Here is a 20,708-nt window from a genome sequence, read left to right as displayed (position 1 = left end):
TTTTTAAACTAGAGTTTGATAATTAAGGAGCCTATAATTACATTGTCCACACTCTCATTACCCATATACTAATTATGCTTCTAATAACTGCCTCAGCTAAACATTATAAAGGACTTACCAGTTTCCAAAAAACTCCAATTCTGCTTGTTATATGTGATTTTTGGAAAAATTTTTGGTGGTACTAGTTTTAAGTCTGCCTCACATTTACTTGAGCCAGCAAGTCCTTTTTATATTGCTTTTTGGGTTTGATTTGGGTTTTTGTTTGTTTGTTTGTTTTTCCCTGAGACAGGGCCTCAAACTGCACACATAATCTTTTGGCTCATTGGCTAGAGAAACCAGAGCCACGCCTCCAACCCATATATTGGTTATTTTTTGACACAGAGTCTTTACTTTATGCCTGGGCAGGACTAAACTTTGATTTTCCTTAGTTGTTTCCCTGTGAGTCACTAGGACAACAGGTCACTGCTACCACACCTAGCCATTGTCTGATAGCAAATCTCTGGATTTTTGTTGTTTTTCCTGGGCAAACATCAAACCCATCCCTTGATCTCAGCCTCTCAAGAAATTAGGATTTCAAGCTAGCATCACTGTGCCTGGCTTGTTTGGAATATTTAATAAAAATGTTTCATTCAGTAGAAAACTGTATCTTGATTCCAGACAACAAATAAAGCATCCTGTATTGTAGGAACATTAGCATTTTCCTCCCTCCCTCTTTCTCTTTTTTTTTTTTTTTTTTTTTGGTCAGCTGTGGGGCTTGAATTGAGGGCCTGGGCACTATCCCTGAGCTTTTTTATTTAAAGTTAATGCTCTACCACTTTGAGCCACAGGGTCACTTTCCTCACCCAGAGTTAAAGCCCAGGTATTGGTACCAAAAAGGAGGGGGAAAAAAAATGATACTAGGCAACACTACCACTGAGACACACTCAACAGCAAACAATGGTTTGTCTTCCTATGTTATCTTACTTCAAGCTCCCAATACTGAATCCATTAATTCTAATAGCTGGTTCTCTTAGGTTGTTTAGGTAAGTAAATTTAGTCCCTTTCAACAGGTTTAATTCTTTTTATTGCCTTGCTGTGTTGGCTAGAATATCAAATATACTTTAAGACAATTGTAGAAGCATTAGAACTTTTAGCTTACTCTTGATCTAAACGATAATACATCTCATGTTTGGTGTAAATTTCTGGTAGATAACTCTAATGAAGTTTAAAAAAAAAATCCCATTCTTTTATTTGTCAGTCGTGGTACCTGAACTCTGGGCCTGGGTACTGTTCTTGAGCTCTTCAGCTCAAGGCTAGTGCTCTACCACTTGAGTCACAGCACCAGTTCCAGCCTTTTCTGCTCATGTGGAATCGAACTCAGGGCCTCATGCATGCAAGACAAGCATTCTACCACTGAACCACCTTCCCAGCCCGATATCCCATTCTTTATAAGGCTAGCACTGTATCACTTTGAGCCACAGATCCATTTTTGGTTTTCTAGTGGTTAACTGGAGTAAGATTCTCAAACGTTCTTGCCCACGCTGGCTTTGAACTGCAATCCTCAGATCTTAGCCTCCTGTGTAGCTAGGATTACAGACATGACCTACCAGCACCTGGTTTCCCTGAGCTTTTTTGTTCAACTGCCTATAAACCTAGCTACTCAGGAGGCTGAGACCTGAGGATTGTCTACCACTGGAACCACAGTTGCACTTTCAGCTTTTTGAGTGGCTAAGTGGAGATAAGAGGCTGACTTTGAACCATTATCCTCAGATCTCAGCCTCTTTAATAGCTAGGTTACAGACATGAGCCACCAGTAGCCAGCTACTTTCTAAGAGGTTTAAAGGCAGTTTTTAACACCTATTTATTTTCCATATTGTAGTCATTAAACTTGATAGATTTCTCTTAAGTACCTTAACTATTATTATTCACTTATCTCAGTTACTAAGTTTAATTACCATCTTAACTCTGGAATTATTTAAAAATTGTTTTTATTTATGTTGGTACAAACACTTGACTTGTAACCCAGCCCTAGAAGCAAAGTTCAAAATACCTACATGAATTGATGTATCTTAAGATTTACTCTTTTAAATTTTTTTTTTTTTTTTTTTGTCGGTCGTGGGGCTTGAACTCTGGGCCTGGACGCTGTCCCTCAGCTCTCCAGCTCAAGGCGAGCGCTCTACCACTTGAGCTACAGCGCCACTTCCGGTTTTCTGGTGGTTTATTGGAGATAGGAGTCTCATGGTCTCTCCTGCCCGGGCTGGCTTTGAACCGCGATCCTCAGATCTCAGCCTCCTGAGTAGCTAGGATTACAGGCGTGAGCCACCGGCGCCCGGCTTAGATTTACTCTTTTAAATTTTTCTTGAGGAATGGGAAAAAATTTTTATTTCTTTCCGTATAAAATGCTACATGTTGACTTTATTATTTTTTATAATATTAAGGTGTTGTACAGAGGGGGTTACTATTTCACAAGTCAGTTAATTCTCTCTTTTGGACAATGTCAACCCCTTCCTTCACTTTCCACCTCCAATTCCTGCCCACAAATTGCATAGTTCATTTTCCACACAGAGCATCCTGAATACTATGACTGCGTTTGTTCACTCTTCCTCACTCCCTTTCTGCGGCTACCCTGGCCCCCTTCCCCCCCCCCAAAAAAAAAAAGGCAGAAAAAGCAAGCACACACAAAAAATATCACCACCACCACTAACATAAAAAAAAAAAAAAACCATGTTTTCTGTTTCCTGGACTTTGTTTCAATAAATAGTGTATTAAATGTTCAGGAATTATGCCTTTTGGTTCCTCCTCTACTGGTATCTTCCTTTGGGCTGTGTGTGGATGCCTAGAGGCCTGTATAGGTTATCAATCATGCATGGCGACAAACAGGAATCCAATTTTAGTTTTTTACATATTATGTCCAGTTTTCTCAACACCACTTTATTTTATTTTTATTTTTTTGGTTGGTCGTGGGACTTGAACTCTGGGCCTGGGCACTGTCCCTCAGCTCTTCAGCTCAAGGCCAGCGCTCTACCACTTGAGCTACAGTGCCACTTCTGGTTTTCTGGTGGTTTATTGGAGATAGGAGTCTCACGGTCTCTCCTGCCCGGGCTGGCTTTGAACCTCGATCCTCAGATCTCAGCCTCCTGAGTAGCTAGGATTACAGGCGTCAACACCACTTTAAAGAGGCTTTTTTCCACTGTACATAATATTGGCTTCCTTGTCAAATTAGCTTTCCCTTTGCTATTAACTTATTATATTGTGACTAGCAAATGAGGGCTATGTGATTTCTGGTTCCAGGAATTTAAGAACTTATTTGTAGCCTAATGCATGGCAACTAATGAAAACAAGAATTTAACTGTAGAAGAAATGTATTACCAAAGTATTGTTTAGCTAATTTGGCTTTACATTCACATAAGTTCTTTTTTGTTTTTTTCTTGTTGTTCTGTGGATGGAATCTAGGACTTCCCGCATGCTAGGTAAGCAAGCATTCTACCAATGCTTGGTAGATTGGTACATTACCAAGCTCCGTGTCATTCACTTATGGGAATAAATTACTCCCAAACCTATAATCCTAGCTACCCTGGAGGCTCAAATCTAAGGATCAAGGTTCAAAGCCAACTGAGGCAGACAAACCCAACAGACTCTTCAATTAACCAGTAAAAAGCTGGAACTGGAGACATGGCTCAAGTGGCAGAGCACCAACCAGTAAATAAATAATGAATTAAAAAGCTGAGCAGGCCAGGTGCCAGTGGCTCATGCCTGTAAGCCTAGCTACTTAGGAGGCTGAGATCTGATGATCTTGGTTCAAAGCCAGCCCAGACAGGAAAAGTCCTTTAGACTCTAATCTCTAATTAACTGCCAGAAAACTGGAAGTGGTGCCAGTGGCTCAAGCAGTAGAGTGCTAGCTTTGAGCTTAAGAGCTCAGGGGCAGCCCACAGGCCCAGAGTTCAAGCCCCATGACCAAAGTTGGGGGGGGCGGGGGGGAAGCTGAGCCTCATTGCTGACACAAAACAAAACAAGCCAGTTACTAGTGACTCACATCTTTAATCCTAGTTACTTAAGAGACTGAGAACTGAGGATCACATTCAAAAGCAAAGTCCTTAAGACATTTTTTTTTTTTGGGGGGGGGGGGGTCGGTCATGGGTCTTGAACTCTGGGCTTGGGCGCTATCCCTCAGTTCTTCAGCTCAAGACGAGTGCTCTACTGCTTGAGCCACAGCGCCACTTCTGGTTTTCTAGTGGTTTATTGGAGATAAGAGACTCATGGACTTTCCTGCCCAGGCTGGCTTTGAACAGTGATCCTCCGTTCTCAGCCTCCTGAGTAGCTAGGATTACAGGTAAGACTCTTATCTCCAATTAACTACCAAAAAACTAGAAGTAGAGCTATGGCTCCAGTGGTAGCCTTGAGCATAAAAATTCAGTGACCACAGCCTAAGCCCTGAGTTCAAGTTCCAGGACCTGCACTAAAAAAATAAAAAATAAAATAAATAAATAAATAAAATCCTGAAGCAATTTTAAAGACTAATTTACTATTCTATTAGAAATGCCAAACCGTTACAAAAATCAGTTGGGATGTCCAAACTTACCTTATGGGGCTGGGAATGTGGCCTAGTGGTAGAGTGCTTGCCTAGCATGCACTGAAGCCCCAGGTTCGATTCCTCAGTACCACATACACAGAAAAAGCCAGAAGTAGCACTATGGCTCAAGTGGTAGAGTGCTAGCCTTGAGCTGAAGAGCTCAGGGACAGTGCCCAGGCCCAGAGTTCAAGCCCCAACACCCACACCCACACACCCACACAAAAAAAATACTTTTAAGAATACTAAAAATTTGTACTACCTTTGTTCCCTCCTATCATAGTCTATATCCATATTATTCTTCTAAGTAGAAAGGGAAAACCCTTCATTTATATCTTTATACAAACCAGATCATCTAGGGCTGGGAACGTGGCTCAGTGGTAGAGCGCTTGCCTTGCATGCATGAGGCCCTGGGTTCGATTCCTCAGCACCACATAAGCAGGAAAAAAAGGCCGGAAGTGGCACTGTGGCTCAAGTGGTAGAGCACTCGCCTTGAGCTGAAGAGCTGAGGGACAGCGCCCAGGCCCAGAGTTCAGGCCTCACGACCGGACCCAAAACAAACAAACAAACCAGATCATCTAGTTTGTAGATTGACAATCAAATCTTTTTTTTTGGGGTGGGGGTGGGGGTGGGGGGACCAGTCGTGATATTTAAACTCAGGCCCTGGGTTCTGTCCCTGAGCTTCTTTTGCTCAAGCCTAGCACTCTACCATTTGTGTAACAGCGCCACTTCTGACTTTTTCTGTTCATGTGGTACTGAGGAATCAGAGCTTCCTATGTGCTAGGCAAGCACTATGCCACTAAGCCTCATTCCCAGCCCTACTATCAAATCGGGTTTTTGTTGTTGTTGTTTTTTGGGTCCGGTAGTGGGGCCTGAACTCTGGGCCTGGGCGCTGTCCCTCAGCTCTTGAGCTCAAGGCTAGCACTCTACCACTTGAGCCACAGCGCCACTTCTGGCTTTTTTCTTTTTGCTCATGTGGTGCTGAGGAATCGATCCCAGGGCCTCATGCGTGTAAGGCAAGTGCTCTACCACTGAGCCACCTTCCCAGCCCGTTTTTTTTTTTTTTTTTTGTCGGTCCTGGGGCTTGAACTCTGGGCTTGGGCGCTGTCCCAGTGCTCTTCAGCTCAATAAGAGTGCTCTATTGCTTGAACCACAGCGCCACTTCCAATTTTCTGGTGGTTTATTGGAGATAAGAGTCTCAGGAACTTTCCTGCTCAGGCTGGCTTTGAACCACTACCATCAGATCTCAGCCTCCAGAGTAGCTGGAATTACAGGCATGAACCACCGACGCCAGGCCTTGGTTGTTTTGTTTTGTTTTTTAGTCGGTTGTAGGTCTTGGAACTCTGGGTCTAGGTGCTGTCCCTGAGCTCTTCAGCTCAAGGCAAGTACTCTGCCACTTAAGCCACAGCATCACTTATGGTTTTCTGGTGGTTAACTGTAGATAAGAGTCTCACATTGGGGCTGGGAAGGTGGCTCAGTGGTAGAGCGCTTGCCTTGCATGTATGAGGCCCTGGGTTCAATTCCTCAGCACCACATAAGCAAAAAGAAAAAAAGCCAGAAGTGGCACTGTGGCTCAAGTGGTAGAGCACTAGCCTTGAGCTGAAGAGCTGAGAGACATCGTCCAGGCCAAGAGTTCAGGCCCCACAACCGGACCCCCCCCCCCCCAAAAAAAAAAAAGTCTCACAGACTTTCCTTCCTGTGCTGGCTTTGAACCATGATCCTCAAATCCCAGCCTCCTAAGTAGCTAGGATTACAGGCGTGAGCCACCAGTACCTGGCCTGACTACCAAATCTTATTATGACAAATTTTCTTTGCTTTAGTTCCTATCTAAAATTCTCCACAAATGTGGTGTCCAGAAATTAGGTTCTCCTTACCCACTATTTTTGTACAAATTAAAAGCTCTTTTCAGCTACAAATTTAATCACTCAACTTAATTATCAGGTCAGAAAAGGCTTGAACATATACTGCTAGACATGGTTAGGCATTCCTGTAATCCCAGCATTCTGGAGGCTGAGCCAGTAGTAGAATGAAGAGCTCAAGGCCAGCTTGAGCTACACAGTAGTTTTACAGAAGAATGTCTTTATTCTTAAGAAGAGTACACTGGTATGGCGAGTGAGGAAAGTCTGATGTATGCAACCTACTCTTAGTTTATGAGGAAACTGCACGTACATACTATTTATATACATACTCCTACATGCACAGAGATAAATGGCACAAAATTTTCTTCTTTTTTTAATTTTTTTTTTTTCCAGGGCTGAGGACCAAACCCAGGGCCTTGCAGGCGCTGGGCTAAACCCCCAGCCCCTCTTTTTAAATTATTATTATTAGTTATGTTGTTGGTTTTTTTGGCTGATCACTGGGCTTGAACTCAAGGCCTAGGTACTGTCCCTGAGTGTTTTTGCTCAAGACTAGTGCTCTACTACTTTAAGCCACAGCTCCACTTCTGCCTTTTTCTGAGTAGTTTATTAGAGGTAAGAGTCTCAATGTTTCCCATGCTGGCTTTAAACCAAAATCCTCAGATCTCAGCCTCTTGTGTAGCTATGATCACAGACATGAGCCACCAGTGCCTGGCTATTATTATTTTGCTGGTACCACTTAAACTACACTTCTAGCCTAGCTGTTTGCTAGATTGTCTGTCCAGTCTGCTTTGAACTACAGTCTTCCAGATCTCAGCCTCCTGAGCAACTAAGGATTATAGACACAAGCCACCCACTTGGGTGTGGCTTCCCCCAAATACTTTTCACAATGTTGGGGATCAAACCCAGGACTTTGCACATACTAGGCAGTGCTTTATCACTGGAGTACATCTTCAGGTGTGTTACTTTTCCCCTCTATGCTTTCTTCTTTCTCCTCTTCCAACTGGTACTAAGGATTGATCTTAGGACCTCACACTTGCTAGACAAGCACTTGAGCCAAACCCCAAAGCTGGGCTACCTCAACTTTAATTCTCCTATCTCCACCTTCTGAGTAGTTATGATGGTACAGTATCCCCATCCCACACATCCATCCACCTCCCATCCTTACTTTAAATAACACAAAACAGAAACTTACAGTTCATCTCGTTGTCTCTGGGACAGCACCATTTTGGCTGTAATGTGAAGCTTATTTGATATAGTGGTATGTCCCTCCTACAGGAAATCAAGAAGCTTTGTAATCCTTGAATTTATAATTAAATATGCCACTAAGTGGCTTCCACACAGAGGAAAGTATTCTTTTGCAAGTGAATCCAGTAATCAGGAAATAGTTAACAAGTAAGGTTCATTCCACCTGAAGAGAAAAAGAAAGTAAGAATTGACTTAAAATTTGTTTCCAAATTATTAACCTCAATATACATTTCAAAGATTTACCTACTGTAAAAAAATCAGTATCAAAATACTTAGCATTTTATGTTTTTTTTTAAGACAGTATCTCACTCAAATCTGAAAATAGACTTCAACTTGCCATTCTCAATCTTCCAAGTAGATAGGAAAATCATACCTAGCTTACTCTTAGGTTACCTTAGGGTACAAAAATCCTTAGAGCCAAATGAGTAAAATTTCAGGAATTCTCTGACATTTGTTCAAAATTGTTAGCCTCTGAGTTTAAGATGATAAAAGCTGTAAACTCTAGAATGCGTGTGGGTGAAGTGGCATGGAACTGGAAAATAAATGTCTGGCAAAAGCAAGTTCTATGGACTCTGTTTAGTTATTATCTCTAACCATCTTACCTACCCCACCCAATCAGTCTAAGAATTGAGGCATATTCACCCAGCTCAGATGACAAATAAGAACCACCATTTGAAATCTCTTAATTTCTATTCAAGAAATGATTCTCCTTATTTTTTATTTCTACTTCTATTTTTCCCTACTTTATCATTATACTAAAAGAAATCCTTATTAAAATTTCCAAGAATTTCATAAAAGAAGTCTAATCACCTAGAAAATACCAGGTCTATACAGCTTCATAATATTTTTTTAATCTTTTTTTGTAAAATTGGCAACAGTGTCTCATATGTAGCACAGGCATTCTCCAGTCTCCTGCCTCAGCCTCTTGAGCAATGAATGAGATTACAGTTGTGTGCCACAACACCTTGGCTTTATTTTGTGTATTTTAATTACTGTTAGTAGAAGACAAAACAGCAGTATTAATAACATACATTTATTTACCTACTATTAGTCATGTTACCTGCCAGACACACTTTATGAACAAGATTAACATATAGCTACTCTAGAAGACTGTTAATTCTTCTTTTAAAAACAACACGATCCTCTAGCCCCCACCTCTAGTACTGGGGCTTAAACTCAGGGCCTGGGCATTGTCCCTAAACTTCTTTTGCTCAAGGATAGTGCTCTACCACTTAAGCCACAGTGCTACCTCTGGCTTTTTCAATTTATGTGGTGCTGAGGAATGGAACCCAGGGCTTCATGCATGCCAGGCAACCACTCTACACTAAGCCACATTCCCAGCTGGAATTTTTTTTTTTTTTTGATCTGTTGTGGGGCTTGAACTCTGGGCCTGGGCTCTGTTCCTAAGCTCTTCAGCTCAAGGCTTGGGCTCTACCACTTGAGCCACAGCCCTAACATCACTTCCAGGTTTTCTGTTGGTTAACTGCAGATAAGAGTCTCATGGACTTTCCTCCCCAAGCATCCTTGATAGCTAGGATTACAGACGTGAGCCACCAGTGCCCGGCTGGGAAATTTTTTAATACACAAAAAAATATGAACAAAGATTTCACAAATTACATCTGTGCCGAATAGTGCCAAGCATAACATAAGTGACCTTCAAGGTTGACTGTTAAGTCATCAATAACCTGAGTAGCTAGCATTTATTATTTAAATAAACTGCTTAGCAATCTCATGGTCTCAACCAGTACACTTAAGCAAAAACTGATTTAAGAACATTTCAATTCACTTCTTAACCCTCAGAAGGATATGATTTAAAGCAAAAAACTAAGCCAGGCACCAGAGACTCACACTTGTAAATCTTAGCTACTCAGCATGCTAAAACCTGGAGGATTATGGCTCAAAGCCAGCCAAGGCAGAAGTCTCTGAAGGTCCATCTCTATAATTAACCAGCAAAATGTTGGGCTGGAGGCATGGCTTAAGTGGTAGAATACCAACTATGAGCAAGAAAACTGAGTGCGAGTCAAAGCCCTGAGTTCAAGCCCCAGTACCAGTTACAAGCACAGATAGATAGACAGACACAGACACAGAGAGATAGAGAGAGACAGACAGACAGACAGACAGACAGACAGACAAACAGACAGACAGACAGACAGACAGACAGAGACACACACATACACACAGACTATCCTGGATTCTATATGCTTAAACAGTAATCTACTTTTTGGATGATATTAAAGTTTCAGAGTCCTTACCTGGTGTATTGTAACACCATAAAAGTAACTTCTGGGGGGACGGGGGAGAGGAATAGGGAGCTGGCACTGGGGGTTTAACTCAGGGCCTTGTGCTTGCTAGGCAGTGCTCTATTACTTGAGGTAGGCCCCTTGAGGTAAAACCTACTTCCTTCAGTTATTTTCTAACACATATGATCAAACAAACTCTCAGATGTATGTCCAGGCTGGCCTAGACTGCCTATTTACATTTTCCACGTAGCTAGAGCAACAAGCATGTGCCACTTCGCCCAGCTATTAATTGAAATAAGGTCTTGCATTTATCCCCTGGGATCGCCTTGAACCACAAGCCTCTTGGTCTCTGCCTACTGCACAGAATTCAGCCATGAACCATCAATGCCCAGCTTCTATACAATATTTTTGAAGTATTATAACTACAAAAATATAAATGTAGATAAATTGGGGGGGGAATCAAGAACTGTTTCATTCTAGTACTGATTGAGCAGGCTGAAGGAGGAAGATAGTAAGTTTAAGGCCAACCTGGAATATAGAGTGAGTTCCTGATTTAAAAAAAAAATCAATCTTAATGCCAGGTATGGTGGGAAACACCTGTTCTCCCAGCTACTTGTGAGGCTGAGCATGAGTACTACTTAAGTCTAAGAAAGAGTTCAAGACCAACCTGGGCAACCTAAGAAATCAGTATTTAAGCAGGGGGAAAATACATCCTCCAAATCCCCTACTTTATAATACTGGCATACACAAAATTCAATCAAAAGCAATAGAAAGTCATATCCTAAACAAAATGAAATTCAAGATTTACATCGTTATAGAGGAAATAAGGGCCATTTTCTTGAGTGTCTCATTTTCATACATGCCAATGCTAGGTAATGTTCTAGGCACTGAGAATACCATTATGAATCAACCACTTAAGAAAGAAAAACAAGAAAACTAATCTTGATCAAACATGAGTCCTGAGTCAAAATGTGAGAAATCAGATGCTCTCAATGACAACAGCTGACTTGAATGAAGACCTTTTTCCATTAAAAAAAATTCTTATAAATACAAACAAGAATTAATTGATTAATGATTCTTCCAACTGAAAAGGTAGATAACTAAAATTGACAACTGAAAATCATCACTGCCATCTCTAAATTCAAAAAAATAATGCCTGATGTCAGTAATAAACACTAAAATTAAACCAAACAAATGGATAACCCATCCACACTTCAGTATTTAATAACCTCCAATTAAATCTCACTTTCCTAAGACTTAAGCCATACCACCTAGAGACTTACCTGATCTGAAAAAAGTACATGATGGGGTAAAGACTGAGATGGCAGCAAGTATCAGAAGTGTATCCATGATTTAAGATCATGTTGAATGACACAAGCCAAGCCCCCAAATTGCATGTTTTTGCTCATCTGTGGATCTAGATCTAAAATTATAAAAACGATAATGGGCCACAAATGTATGGGGGTGGGGAGTACAAAGCGGGATCAGCAGAAAGTAGGATGGGGACAAGGATATAGAGAGGAAGAGGATCAAAGTATGTTATTGTGGGAACCCTAGATACCTGTGGTGACTGTGATTGGCTGCAGGAGATGTGTCTGGTGAGCTTGGAACTATGACACAGTTAAAAACCCTGAATGTGTGCTTTTCTATCCTACCTCAAAAAAAGACAACAGGATTATGGGTGTCTGACCTTCAGCATTAATTCTGTCAAAGAGAGGGGGAGTCCTGGTATATACTTACCTTAGTACTCCTTGACTTCTAGTTACCTGCCACTTGGAATGGGCCCTTTTGCTTATTTTCCCATATTTCCCTTAAGCTAGCCTCAGGACAATGTTTAGTTTAATCTTGTCTGTAAATTAACCCATTCGTTATTGCCCTTAGGTGTTACTAAAATTACAAGATCACATTGCATGAGCACATTTCTTATCTGTCACCCCGGACTCTGCTAGTTGGAACTGGTATGTTATGTATATATGTATGAAGACAGCAATAAAAAAACCTACCAAACACTCTTTAAAAGAAGAAATGAGGGAGAGTATGGAAATATAACAGACTAGGTGAACTTGTTCAAAGTACACTGTGCAAATCTATGAACTATTGTAATGAAACATGGGTTTGTTTTTTTTTTTTTGGGGGGGGGGGGTCGGTCATGGGGCCTGAACTCTGGGCCTGGGCGCTGTCCCTCAGCTCTTCAGCTCTTCAGCTCAAGGCTAGCGCTCTACCACTTGGGCCACAGCACCACTCCGGCTTTTTTCTTTTTGCTTATGTGGTGCTGAGGAATCGAACCCAGGGCCTCATGCATGCAAGGCAAGCGCTCTACCACTGAGCCATCTTCCCAGCCCCAGAAATCATCATGTTTTTTAGGTGGATTTTTTTGGGGGGGGGTCAGACGTGGGGCTTAAACTCAGGGCCAGGGTGCTGTCTCTGAGCTCTTTGTTCAGCACTAGCCTTCTACCACTTTGAGCCACAGTGACACCTCGTTTCCTGGTGGTTAATTGTAGATAAGAGTCTCACAGACCAGGCTGACTTTGAACTCCAATCTTCAGATTTGAGCCTCTTGCTTTCAGGTAGATTTTTTGTTGTAATTGTTATTTTGTTTTGGTGCCAGTAATGGAGCTTGAACTCAGTACCTTGTGTTCTTACGTGGCTTTTTAGCTCAAGGCTAGATCTCTACCACTTGAGCCACATCTCCATTTCTGGCTTTTTGCTGGTTAACTGGGGATTAGTGTCTCTCAGATTTTTCTGCCTAGGCTGGATTAGAACTGTGACCCTCAGATCTCAGCTTCCTAAATAGCTAGGATTATAGGCATCAGTCACCAGCATCCAACTTCTCTTTGTACTATTAATGCAGACTAATTAAATTTAAATTAGCCTGATACTTGTGGCTTATGCCTGAAATTCCAGCTGAGAATGACTCAAGGGCAGTCCAAGCAGAAAAACTCATAATACATAGCTGAGTGCAATGGCAAAGGTCAGTCGTCCCAAGCTACAGGGGAGGCTGACTAGGAAGATTTCAGTGTCAGTACAGTATCAGATGAACCTGGGCAGAAAAGTCCAGGAGACTTTAGCTACAAAGAAGGAAACTGAATATAGTGGTGGCCCACCTATGATCTCAGAAATAATGAGAAGTATTAAAACAGATGGATGGAAGCTCAGATGTATATACATAGGAGAAATGTAAGAACATATCTCAAAATTAACCACCAAAGCAGCAAGACTAGAGATGTGGCTTACATAAAGTGCCAGCCTAAACTAACAAGCACAAGGTTCTGAATTCAAACAGCGCTACTGTGAAAATTAATTTCTTAATTTCAAAACCCCCTATCTACAGGAAAGGGGAATGGAAGTCAGCCTGTAAGTTTCTATTGCTGGGACAAAAGTACTGACACGAGAATTAATCATCTAAATTAAAGCAGAAAAAAGGCCATAGCAAGAATCCTGCTTTGATAAGATACAAAAGTAACTATGTACAGGGTTAAACTTAATTATGGAGCTGTCTCTAGCCAAATAAGCAAAAAAAATACTGAAACTGAAAAGATACAGAAGAGATTAGCATGACCCCTGCATGAAGATGACACACAAATTTAGGCTGAATTCATATTTTTTAAATGAATGACAGCACTGGAATAATACGATTAAACAAAACATAAATCACTGAATACAGTGAACAAGCAATTAATTCTTTCAAAATACACATACAACAGAACAGTTATTCTGATCCAGGAAATGGTATGTTGGTTTTTCTTATTTGGCTTCTTTGTGGTTCAGGGCTTTGAATTCAGGGTCTGGTGTCTGCTAGGCAGTATTCTATCTGTTAGCCACACTCCAACCCTACTTTGCACTGGTTTATTTTTGAGATAGGATCTCATTTTCTGCCTGAATACACATCTGGACCACAATCTACAATTTTAGGTCTCTCATAGTTGTTGGGTTCATAAGCCTCCCATTCTCAGTCTCCCAGGTAGCTAGGATTACAAGCTTGTACCATGCCTGGCTGTCTTTTCAAAATAAGCCAGCTCTGAAGAGAACACATCAATAAACAAACAAACAAATAAAACAAGGTAGTGGTAGTACTTTTCAACTAGGTCAATAACACCAAAGCAATTTAAGACAAGCCATGGATAATGTAAAGAGCAAGTTGAGTAAAGGGTCTAGGCTAGACCAAGGGAGAACAACATCAACACATAAGAGTCTATGATTAGGGCTTGGGACTAGTTCAGTGATAATGCTTGCCTAACTTGCAAAAAAATCCTAGATTTAATCTTCAACACTGAAAAAAAAAAGGTGTGTGTGGGTGTGGGTGTGTAATAACTGAGGTAGAAAGGAAGCAATGGATGGACCTAGAACCAAATCAGGTGAACTGAGGTAAGCCAAGCTCAGAGACAAGTGACACGTTTTCTCTCAAGCTAGTTCTAAAATATACTAGGACATGATAAATTATACAGGACTCCTGGCATTAACACACAAAGACCAAAGGAGGATACTCTTAGAGGGGGAACACAAAGGTGTAATGCCTATATGCCTCTGATCATATAAAATAGTTACTTATTGAAATGAACTCCAGGAAATGGAAATGATTTTTTGTTGTTTTTGTCTACTTTTCTTTTGTCTTGTTTGTTCATTTATCTGTCTTGGGAGGATACAGGGAGGACATAGAAATGGAGGGACAAAGGGTGAACAAATGCAGCAGTGGTACTCAGTAGACACCATGTTGAAAATGAACTATACAGCTTGGTAGGGATGGGAGGGAAAAACTGGGAGAGAGAGCAAAGGAAGGGGTGACATGGTGCAAAAAGAAATATACTCAGCTGAGAGTCCATGCCTCACACCTGTAATCCAAGCTACTCAGGAGGCTGAGATCTGAGCATCATGCCCAGACAGGAGAGTCCACAAGATTCTTATCTCCAATTAACAAACATAAAAACTAGAACTGGAGTTGTGGCTCAAAGTGGTAGAGCACTAGCCTTGAGCAAAAGAGCTCAGGAACAGCACCCAGGTCCTGAGTTCAAGCCCCACAACAGACAAGCAGAAAAACAAAAGAATCCTCTCTTTGCCCCATCTACTGCGAGAATGAAGACCATTCTCAGTAATCAGACTGTAGACATTCCAGAAAACATCGACATAACTCTGAAGGGACATACGGTGATTGTGAAAGGTTCCGGCAGAACCCTGCGGAGGTCAACCACATCAACGCAGAACTCAGCCTCCTTGGAAAGAAAAAGAAGCAGCTCCAAGCCTGACACATGGTGGGGAAACAGAAAGGAACTGGCCACCGTGCGCACCATCTGCATGATCAAGGGTGTTAACTCTGGGCTTTCGTTACAAGGTAAGGTCTGTGCCAGGTGCCGGTGGCTCACGCCTGTAATCCTAGCTACTCAAGGAGGCTGAGATCTGAGGATCACTGTTCAAAGCCAGCCAGGGCAAGAAAGTCTGTGAGACTTTTACCTCCAATAAACCACTCGAAAACCAAAGTGGCGCTGTGGTTCAAGCAGCAGAGCGCTTGCCTTGAGCTGAAGAGCACAGGGACAGCGCCCAAGCCCAGAGTTCAAGCCCCACGACCGACCAAAAACAACAACAACAACAAAAAAAAACACTTCCCCATCAAGATTGTTATTCAGGAGAATGGGTCTCTAGTTGAAATTCGACACTTCTTGGGTGAGAAATACATCTGAAAAGTTAGGATGAGGACAGGTGTTGCTTGTTCAGTCTCTCAAGCCCAGAAAGATGAATTAATCCTTGAAGGAAATGATATTGAACTTGTCTCAAATTCAGCTGCTTTGATTCAGCAAGCAACAACAGTTAAAAACAAGAATATCAGAAAAATTTTGGATGGTATCTATGTTTCTGAAAAAGGTACAGTTCAAAAGGCTGATGAATAAGATCTAAGTTAAGGCATCTTTGGAGACTATCGATCCTGACCGGTTTCTGATACTTCCATATTGCAATCAATAAAAGAATTCTATTGATTTGAAAAAAGAAAAAGAGGGGCTGGGAAGTTGGCTCAGTGGTAGAGTGTGTGCCTTGCATGCATGAGGCCCTGGGTTCAATTCCTCAGCACCAAAAAAGCAGAAAAGGCTGGAGTGGTGCTGTGGCTCAAGTGATAGAGCGCTAGCCTTGAGCTGAAGAGCTCAGGGACAGTGCCCCGGCCTAGAGTTCAGTCCCCCATGACTGGCAAAAAAAAAAAAAAAAAGCCCCCCGAAAAAAGAAAAAGAAAAACAAAAGAATGTACTTATTATCTGACTTCTGTAACTATAACCTACTTATACCTGTTATAATAACCATTAAAAAATTAAAAGCCAAGAGAATGTTTCAAAGAGGGGCAATCAAAACTATATTCAAAGTTGTTCAACTATTGAGCAAAATAAAATTGGACTGGCCATTTGTTCTCAGCCTAGCTTATTGATAATCTTGTTGAAAAGTTTCATGAAAATGGTTTAAGACATCAGTAAAAATATTTAAATGGGCAATGAGATAGAGAAGGTACCATAAACACAAATTTTTGAAGTAGATGGAAGTACTGAAAAGTAGATGTTTTTCTCAGCCAGATGAGATCATTAAATGATGATGGTGGAGAAAGACAGGGAAAATGATTTTGTGTGTGTGTGTGTGTGTGTGTGTGTGCGTGCGCGCGCGCGCGCACGCGCGCGCGCGTGTGTCAGTTGTGGGGCTTGAACTCAGGGTCTGAGTGGTGTTCCTGAGCTTTTTTGCCAAAGCTAGCACTCCACCACTTTGAGCCACATTTTTCTGGCAGTTAATTGGAGATGAATCACACAGACTTTCCTGCCGGGGCTAGTTTTAAACCACAGTCCTCAGATCTCAGCTTCCTGAGTAGCTCAAGATTATAGGTGTAAGAGATTACAGGTATGAGCCACCAGTGCCCAGCAAAAATGAAGAATTTTATAACACTGCTTCCACTCTCTAAACAAAATACAACCAACCAGACATGATAGACTTACCTAACTATATTTTGTACTGGTAAAAGTGAAAGAAAACCCTATGCCATCTATAAAATATGTTGCCACAAAATGAAAGTCTGAATCTATGTTTCTGACTCCAACTATCAATTACAAGAAGTATAAAAAGTAGGAGTAAAAAAAAAAAAAAAAAGTAGGAGTATGTTAATGACATCAAAGGAATACAAGCAGCAAAATCTAGAGTGAAAAGTCCTAAAACACAAATGATACATGCCAAGCAAGGTGGTGCACATCTAATCCCAGCACCCAGGAGGCTGATGCAGAAGGATCTCAGTTCAAGGCAGCCTAGGTTAAGTGAGTTCCAAACCTACCTGGATATACAGTAAGACCATATTTTGAAAAATAAAACAGACCACTTCTAGGCATCTACCCTGAACAACAGGAACCAATATACAAGGACACGTGCACCTCCATGTTTATTGCAGCACTGTTCACAATAGCTAGGATATGGAAACAACCTAGATGCCCCACCACAGATGAATGGATCCAAAAATTGTGGTATCTATACACAATGGAATATTATGCAGCCATTAGAAATGACAAAATAATGGCATTTGCAGGGAAATGGATGGAGCTAGAAGGAATCATGTTGAGCGAGGTAAGCCAAGAACGAAGAGACAAACAGTACATGGTCTCCCTGATAAGCGGATGATAAATCCAAAATGTTAGGTGATATGACAAAACTAACAGGACTTAAGAAACAAAGAACTCCCACTCATCTGGTTGAACCACTACTAAATATCCCCATGCTGCTGATCACGTGTATGGTATATAACATATGAACACCGTTATATATTACAGACTGTGATAGACAATTTGCTCCAGGAAAGTTAGAATGAACGTGTGACTTTAAATGAGCATCATTATTCCACAATACTGTGAATTTCCGGAAATTAAGTAATCACTTAATCACAATCAAAAAAAAAAAAAAAAGAACCTTGGGGAAGGGAGGGAGGGAGGGGATGGTAGGGAGAAAACAATGGAGGGGGTAACAATGTTCAAGAGGAAGTGTACTCATTACCCCACTCATGTAACTGTAACCCTCTGTATAGAATCTTTACAATAAAAAAATTAAAAAAAATAAAAAAAAAAATAAAACAGAACAAACTAAAGTGGATGACCGAGACCCTCAAATTACAAGAAAAGAAAAAAGTGATAGAAAGAGCAATCTACGGACTATAGAACAAGTAAAGTTGAACAATGTGGCTCACAGCTGTAAACCTAGAACTCAGGAAGCTGAGATCTAAGGAATACAATTCAAAGTCACCCTGGGAAGGAAAGTCCACGACTTTATTTATTTTTGCCAGTCCTGGAACTTGAACTCAAGGCCTGGGCACTGTCCCTGAGCTTCTTTTGCTCAAGGCTAGCACCACTTCTGGTTTTTTCTATTTAGTGGTAGTAACTGAGGAATTGAACCTAGGGCTTCATGCATGCTAAGCAAGCACTCTACCACTAAGCCACATTCCCAGCCCCTGTGAGATTCTTATCTCCAATCAAACACTTCAGAAGTAGAGCTCTGGCTCAAGTGGTATAGTACTATTCTTTTTTTTTGGTCAGTCGTAGGGCTTGAACTCTGGGCCTGGACACTGTCCCTGAGCTCTTCAGCTCAAAGCTAGCACTCTACCACTTGAACCACAGCACCACTTCGTTTTGTTTGTTTGTTTGTTTTTGGGTCCGGTCGTGGGGCCTGAACTCTGGGCCTGGGTGCTGTCCCTCAGCTCTTCAGCTCAAGGCTAGCGCTCTACCACTTGAGCCACAGCGCCACTTCCGGCTTTTTTCTTTTTGCGTATGTGGTGCTGAGGAATCGAACCCAGGGCCTCTGGCATGCAAGGCAAGCGCTCTACCACTGAGCCACCTTCCCAGCCCACCACTTCATTTTCTGGTGGTTAATTGGAGATAAGAGTCTCACAGACTTTTGTACAGTATGTTCTCAAATAAAATACAATTTAAAAAAAAAAAAAAAAAGAGTCTCACAGACTTTCCTGTCTGGGCTGGCTTTGAACCATGATCCTCAGATCTCAGCCTCCTGAGTAGCTAAGATTACAGACAGCACCTGCTTAAAGTATATTCTTTTTTTTTTTTTTTTTTTGGGGGGGGGGAAGGAGGTCCAGTCATGGGGCCTGAACTCTGGGCCTGGGTGCTGTCCCTCAGCTCTTCAGCTCAAGGCTAGTGCTCTACCACTTGAGCCACAGTGCACTTCTGGCTTTTTTCTTTTTGCTTATGTGGTGCTGAGGAATTGAACCAAGGGCCTCAGGCATGCAAGGCAAGCGCTCTACCACTGAGCCACCTTCCCAGCCCCAATATAGTACTATTCTTAAGCAAAAAAGATGATGGACAGTGTCCAGGCCAAGTTCAGTCCCAGGACCAGTACAAAAAAGAAAAAAGAGGAACCGTGACACATCCACCAGCTGAAATTTATGAACTATATTTAGATCTAGATCCAAACAAATTATAAAACAAACAAATCAATGAACAAACACTTGGGAGATATTTTAATGCTGACTGAATATCTGATATTACAGAATTGTAAAAATTCACTATACTATTCTCCCCTTTTGTCTATAGCTGACATTTTCCACAATAAAGTTTTCTAGTTTTTTATTTTTTTTTCTGAAATGCAAAAGCAAGGCTTTATTCAGGCAGGCTGCAGCTCGGGCTTCGTCCTTCACACCGACACTGCAGAGCTTAAGAGGAAGCCCCGGACTGAAATTTCACAGGGTTTATAAAGGCAAAAACTACAAAGTGACAAAAGGAGAAGAAAAAAAAAATCAGACTGACAAATTTACAGCAACCAGAGGCCTCAGCAGGACATTCTAAGGCAATAAGTAGGAAGTTATCAAACTCCACAATAAAGTTTTTTTTTTTTTTTTTTTTGTCGGTCGTGGGGCTTGAACTCTGGGCCTGAGCGCTGTCCCTCAGCTCTTCAGCTCAAGGCGAGCGCTCTACCACTTGAGCTACAGCGCCACTTCCGGTTTTCTGGTGGTTTATTGGAGATAGGAGTCTCACGGTCTCTCCTGCCAGGGCTGGCTTTGAACCGCGATCCTCAGATCTCAGCCTCCTGAGTAGCTAGGATTACAGGCATGAGCCACCAGCGCCCGGCTTTAAACATTTTTTTTAATTTTTATTTTTTTAATTTTTATTTTTATTTTATTTATTTATTTTTTTTTTGGTCGGTCGTGGGGCTTGAACTCTGGGCCTGGGCGCTGTCCTTCAGCTCTTCAGCTCAAGGCGAGTGCTCTACCACTTGAGCTACAGCGCCACTTCCTCCACAATAAAGTTTTTTAAACAATGAAAAGAGCCTGGTGCCAGTGGCTCATGATTATAATCCTAGCTACTCAGTAGGCTAAAATCTGAGGATTGCAGTGTGAAGCTAACCTGGGCAGGAAAAGCCTGTGAGACCCCCCGCACCCCCACCCCCCCAAAAAAAAAACCCTCACAGAAGTAGAGTTGTGGCTCAAGTGGAAGAGCACTATAGCACTGACCAAAGAAGCTCAGGGACAAGCCTGGAATTCAAGCCCCCGATGGTGCACATGTGTGCACACAGATACATACAGATTTTACACACACACACACACAGAAAAGGGGTCTTCCTGACCTTTGCCAGATACACACAGATTTTAGACACAGACACAGATACACACACACACACACACACACACACACACACACACACACACACACAGAAAAGAGGTCTTCCTGACCTTTGTCAGTTTATGTAAGTTTATGTAAATTTAGGCAATGATTCTTTTTTTTTTTTTTTTTTGTTCAGTTGTGGGGCTTGAACTCTGGGCCTGGGCGCTGTCCCTGTGCTCTTCAGCTCAAGGCTAGCGCTCTGCCGCTTGAG

The 20,708-nt window shown here is 41.7% G+C and overlaps 1 protein-coding gene, 1 non-coding gene and 1 pseudogene across 3 annotated transcripts in view; 2 read left to right on the top strand and 1 right to left on the bottom strand.

The window, feature by feature from the left end:
- Pafah1b1 (platelet activating factor acetylhydrolase 1b regulatory subunit 1) overlaps positions 1–20,708 on the bottom strand; it is a 77,502-nt gene that overhangs the window by 32,035 nt on the left and 24,759 nt on the right. For both annotated transcript variants that reach the window (XM_070027504.1, XM_070027505.1), the window contains exon 2: positions 7,598–7,813. In XM_070027504.1, coding sequence (XP_069883605.1) covers positions 7,598–7,629 — 32 coding nt within the window. In that variant the 5' untranslated portion in view covers positions 7,630–7,813. The remainder of the gene's footprint in view (positions 1–7,597; positions 7,814–20,708) is intronic.
- Positions 13,387–13,496, top strand: LOC138831240 (U6 spliceosomal RNA). The gene has a single exon (XR_011373186.1). It is a non-coding gene; the product is annotated as a U6 spliceosomal RNA (small nuclear RNA).
- Positions 14,941–15,794, top strand: LOC138830388 (large ribosomal subunit protein uL6-like; annotated as a pseudogene).

The sequence above is a fragment of the Dipodomys merriami genome, unplaced genomic scaffold (genome assembly GCF_024711535.1).
Source record: "Dipodomys merriami isolate MVZ:Mamm:240054 unplaced genomic scaffold, mDipMer1.0.p SCAF_19, whole genome shotgun sequence".
NCBI classification, from domain to species: domain Eukaryota; kingdom Metazoa; phylum Chordata; class Mammalia; order Rodentia; family Heteromyidae; genus Dipodomys; species Dipodomys merriami.
The sequence above is the reverse complement of the archived record's forward strand: the minus strand, read 5'-3'. Positions and strand labels throughout refer to the sequence as shown.